The sequence below is a fragment of the Cavia porcellus genome, unplaced genomic scaffold (genome assembly GCF_034190915.1).
Source record: "Cavia porcellus strain 051 isolate PalLab524CR breed Dunkin Hartley unplaced genomic scaffold, mCavPor4.1 scaffold_9, whole genome shotgun sequence".
NCBI lineage: Eukaryota > Metazoa > Chordata > Mammalia > Rodentia > Caviidae > Cavia > Cavia porcellus.
In genome coordinates, this window is record NW_026947492.1 from 11,485,324 (window position 1) to 11,490,777 (window position 5,454).

The following is a 5,454-nucleotide window of genomic DNA, read 5'->3' on the forward strand; positions in this document are numbered from 1 at the left end:
GTGTGTGTGCGCGCACATGGCATTGTTCCCTCCCTGCTCCTAAGGGGCCAAGATTCCCCTCCAGTCCTTTCTGTAGCCACTGCTTAGATTTAAGTACAGGCATGTGCCAGGCCACCTTGATGACATGGACACCACCCACTCCACCCTCTCCTGTGCCCCAGTGCCCTCTGACTAGTACATGGCACTTGACACAGCCTTTCTGAGGAACAACCAGAGCTGGGAAGAGGCAGTGGACTGCACAGCGACGCTGGTTCTTGCACATGAGCCTGTCCCTCCTGGAGCCCGGGCCCGGGGCTCTGCCCACACCCCGACAGGTAAGTCTGCTGTGGCAGCCAGGCGAGGTAGCAGAGAGGGGGCTTGTGTTTATTTGGGTGAATTGTCATGTTTGAGTCATTCTGAAAGGAAGCCCAGCAAGCAGTGGGATGTCCCTGGGGTTCGGGCTGCAAAGTAGGAGGAAGAAGGTGGGGGGTGGAGGCTGGGGTACCCAGGATCTGGCGGGTCTCCTGCACACAGAGACTCCCAGCCAGGGGGAACGGGCAGACGGGGGCGCTGTGGAGAAGCGTAGCAGTGATGGACACGAGGACACTCCAGAGGCTTAGTTTTATTGTGCAGTTTTCTTTTTCCTCAATGAGACACCAGTAGCTGTGGTGGCACTACACAGTCACAGGGCAGGCGGAGCCGCTGGGGGTGGGGGCTGGGTATCGGGAACCACCATCTTCCCAGGAGTGTGCTGCCCTGGGTCCGCTCCAGGACCTGCCTCAGGCCCCCTACCCGGGAGGGGAAGGCCTGCAAGGCGGGGGCTGCCTGAGGGCTCAGGGCCCAGCCAGCAGGGCTGACAGTGAGGAAGAGCCTCCCTTGGAAACTTGATCCAAGCTCAGTAGGGCTCTGGGTGCCCCCTTGACTTTCAGCCTGTGGGACAAAGCTCTTGGGAGCTTGGGACAGCTGGAGGGGGCATTGTTTTCCTGTCACCCTCTCAGCTGGTGGTGCAGCAGTGAGTGACAGAAGGCTTGCATTTTAGCTTCCTCAGGTGGGGAGAGCAGAGGGACCCTCACCTACCCCTCCCCCAACCTTGGGTTAATGCCGCAGCTGCCCACGGAATCTGCGTCTTGAGTGGGCAGCGCCCTGGCACAAGGCCTTATGGGACTCCTATGGTTCCCAGAGGGAGTTTCTCTGCTGCTCCTGAGAGTGCTCGTGGAGATGCTCAGTTCTCACCCTCATGGAGCCCTCACACCTGGATCTGGAGGTGCCAGCCCTGACTTCTGGGAAGGTCTCAGCACACAGCACATCTGAGCTAGGCCAGACATACCCTCTGCCTCCTCACCTAGACCTCTGGTCCTGCCATCATTTCCCAAGGACTGGTACCCCCATGCCACTCCCCATTACGTACCCTCACTCTCCATCAGGTCCCCAATCCTGGCTTCCCTTGTCACACACTCCCAAAGAAAAGGAAGGATAACCTCTGAAAATAGAAGCAGCTCTGGAACAGAGTACAAAAAGACAGCCAGTGGTGTGCAGAGAGGGAGTGGGTAGATGATTGCATGCAGCACTGGGGTTCTTTATAGGGAGTAGGGTCTCTCTTTCTCCCCAGTATGTGTGAGGGGTTGGGGAGAGGGGTGAGACAACTCAGAAGCAGGATCTCTGCACTGGGCCTTGAGGCTTCCTGTATCCTCCATGGGCCCATCCAATCACAGGGAAACGAAATCTGTGGCTTGGAGGAGGGAGAGAGAGAGCAGGAGCAGCAGCAGCCACGAGGTATTCTGCGCCAGCAGGCTGATGCCTTCACACTTGACCAGTTTGTCTGTGGAGAAAGAACAGGGTGAGGGGAGGCCGGCACAGGCCCAAAGCATGGATATATTCTGTTCGGGCCAACCTGGTCTAACAGAACCAAGTGTATTTCCCATCACATATATATCTTATGCAAATCTTACTAAATATCATCACAAGAAAACTGGGTGGAGGAGGCAGCGCCATCCTGGTTTGACAGGTGTGAAGTGGATTAGAGAGGCCAAGGCCAAAGTCCTGGAGGAGGCAGCTAGCACACCGATGTGCCTCTTGACCAGGCCTCACACTGAGAGCAGTGGTTCCCTAGGGGACGAGGTAGCAGCTGGGAGAGAGTGAGGGAGTCATGGGGCCCTTCTCCTCTCTGGCCTGCTCAAGGGAATTGTCTGCTGTCCTAGCCAGCTCAGAGGTTCCCCGCCTGGCCCTCTCAGTCCATCTGACCCCACTGGGGGTTTGCCTCACCTCTGAGCACAGAGACGTTCCTATAGTTGGGTGAGGATGGCTGGCCAGAGATGTGCAGCTCACATGTGTAGGTCCCTTCGTCCTTGGTGGTGAAGTTGGCTAAGTAGAGGACCTTGATGTTGTAATTGCTGGTCAGGTTGGTCCGGGAGCGGTAGGCATGCTCAGGCACCCCCACGGTGCCAAAGAGCACGTGCTTCTTTTTCTCACGAGTCAGGCTGAACTCGTACTGGATGGGCAAAGTGGTGGTGTTTTCATGGCGGCAGTCCAGACGGAGGTTCTGGTTCACCAAGCAGGCCGTGAGGCTGGTCACCTTCTGCCCTCGGGATACCTGTAAGACTGGCACCAGCAGTGCCCGTTCCAGTTGGTGGAGAGATGATAATGAGGGGAGTCCAACCCACATCCCTAGACAGTAGACATGACCAGGGCCTGTTCTCTGAGTGCCTCTTTCCACCCCAGAGATCCTGGAAGCAGAACCCCACTCCACTCCAAGATCCCGACCTCCCTCCCTAGTCTCCTTGACCTTGACCTCCAGGTCCCATTGCAAGTTGCAATGGCAAGTGATCTTGGGGAGTTCTACACCCCCACTTGGAGATTCCCATTCACTAGCATGGAACAGGGCTTAGTGAACTATTTCTACAGCCTACTCCAGCAGTCAGGGCTCAGTGAATTATTTCCAAAGGCCACCCCAGGAATGAGTAGCCAGCTGCTTTTGGGGAGGCAAACGAGCCCTCTCTCCCCCAGCCAACTGCACTTTCTGAGGCTTTGAGGAAGAAGCAAGCTTCTCTGAAGAGAGGGAAGCCAGGGTCCCTGGAACGTCAGCCCTGCCCCTTGCCAAGTACCTGCCAGCAGGAGGGCGAGGCCGATGGCTGGGTTCATGATGCCAAGAGCTCTCTCCTGGACCTGGGGTAGGAACAGAGGGAGATTAGCCAGGAGAAGGGACCTGTGTGCCCACACTTGCTGCCGAGCTTGGGACTCCCGGGGGAAGACAAGATGGTAGGCATCTAAGCCACTCTCCCCACCCCCCACGTCCTCTCTCCATCTCTGTTTGAAGGTGACACTGATTCTGGCTCTTCTTTAGGGAAAACAGGGGAAGAGGAGGGAGAATGTGCTGGAATGGTGGGGTGTTGGTGGCATGGAACACTTCCTAGCTGGCTGACTATAAGGGATTTATTTTCACCACTCCTTTTCCCCAGGCAAGGGCTTCCTTGTCACTTGTTTTTGAAAGTTTAGTTTGACAAAATACTATGCTGACCGTAATTAAGAATACAGTTGGGGAGTGCTGGGCTGGCTCACCCTGCTGTGCATTTAGGGACTTTCTATTTCTTCTATTTCCAATCCCTAGATCAGTCCCTGGCATATGGATTTACTGCATTTACTGATTTAATGTATTTACTGAAGCAATGAAGGAGGCTCACTCAACCTTAGGCACCCAGGGGGCTGTGGGGATTAAGAAAACGACAAACATCTGGCACCAGACTGCTCCACAACGCACACACCCTGCAGTGTCACCGGCTCTTGCAAGAGCGCGGGCGCGCGCGCGCGTGTGTGTGTGTGTGTGTGTGTGTGTGTGTGCCCGCGCGCGCGCGCGCGCTGTTAAGGGGTTCCAGCCTGGCCTGCAATGGGCCCACAAAGTGTTCCCAGATGTGTGTGACGGAAATGACAGTGCTCGCTGATTGCAAAAGGGCCAAGATGCTTTTTGGAGATTCTTGAACTTGTGGTTTCCAGTCTGGCTCCAACGGCCTCCCTGCCTATGCTCCTCGCCTAGTCTTTCCCACTGAAAAACATTTTCCCCCTCAGTCTTAAGCAGGCCAACATTTCGGCGCCACGGAGCAGCTGGCCTGGAGCAGCCACAGGAGGGGCCCGGGTCCTGGCTGAGCTGCGCGCGCCTGGGTGCCTAGAGCATGCTCCTCCAGAGTCCGGGATCGCTGGCGCTCTTCCTGCGGCCCTTGAGGCTACAGGGAATGTCCCCTCGGCCCGGGCTGGAGCTGCAGCCCGGAGCCAGACCTCACGTTCTGCAGCGGAGGACAGGGGGCTGGCGTCCGGCTTTGAGTAGAGGATGGTATGTAGGTGACCAAGTCGGGGTGAGGCCTGCGATCTAGGGGGAGGGGGGCCGGCGGGTAGAACAAGAAAGGGAAGAAGCGGGGCGGAGGCCGGAGACGGATGTGGAGCCAAAGCAGGGGTGGAGGGTTCGGGAGGCGCGGTTGGTCTATTTCCTCTGCCAGGTGTCCCCGCAGCCAGAGCCGCAGCAGCTGGCGTGGTCTCGCTCCCTAGCCACCCCGCCCTGGCCAGCCCCACCCTAAATACTTCCCTATTCCAATCCTCTTTCTTTCCCGGTTGAGGGCCCCCTTCCCCCTCTTCCTTCCCAGCTCTCCCATCCCCCGTCCGCCCGCCTTCCACCCAGTCCCCGCCCGCGGCACTGCGGTTTCCCTACCTTGGTGCCCCGCACCCAGCCTGCGGCGAGGTCACCGAGCTGAGGTCCCCTCCTGCAGGCCACCCTCCATCTTCTCGCCTATTTCCCCCCGCTCCCCACCCTTGAGAGCTGGGGATGGGATCCTCCGGGAGGAGAGCTGGACTCAGGGCCGCCCTTGGTGTCCTCCCTCCAGGTTCTCCCCCGCGCTGCAGCCTCCGAGTGGGCGGAATCCTGCAAGCGGCTTCCAGCAAAGGCCAGGTGCGGCCCGGCCCCTGCCTCACAGAGCATCGCGCTCCCGCCGAGGCCTGGCATGGAGGCTGGCATGGAGGACCCTTCCCCACTCCTGCCGTCTCCTCCTCGCGGTGCCCCTGGAGCTTTCCCGAAGCCGCCTGCGACCCTGTCCCACCTGGCTCCGGCTCTCACCTGGACCCAGGCCTCCGCCGCTGCAGCCTCCCGGGGACGCGATGCCACCTCGATGCCACCTCCGATTGCTGCACCCTGCACCGAGCCCGCAGTTTTCACCGGGGGTGGGGGAGAGGAGGGTGGGGAGGACCCGGGGTTCAGCCAATCAGAAGCTAGAGGAAGAGGATGGGGGTGGCCAGGGGCCGGGGAGAAGGTGGCAGTGGTGCCCGGGTATGGGAGGTGGCCCACTCCTGAAGGAGGGGGACCTTAACTCTGTGGCTGGCTGGCCTGGCGAGGGGAGGCAGGGTTTGGGACCCCAGGATCGGGGTGGGGCAGCCCAAAGAGTGTCAGCCGCCGCCCCGAGCCCCCGCAGCTCTCCTTTTAAGGGTGTAACCCTCTCT

General features: G+C 59.1%; 1 protein-coding gene across 1 annotated transcript; it reads right to left on the reverse strand.

The window, feature by feature from the left end:
- Nucleotides 1–587: 587 nt before the first annotated feature.
- Thy1 (Thy-1 cell surface antigen) lies at nucleotides 588–5,128 on the reverse strand. Its single transcript, NM_001172870.1, is given in 4 exon segments — nucleotides 588–1,798; nucleotides 2,242–2,577; nucleotides 3,081–3,141; nucleotides 5,075–5,128. Coding segments are annotated over 3 exon segments (486 nt in total). The 5' UTR covers nucleotides 3,118–3,141; nucleotides 5,075–5,128; the 3' UTR covers nucleotides 588–1,685.
- Between the last annotated feature and the right edge of the window lie 326 nt (nucleotides 5,129–5,454).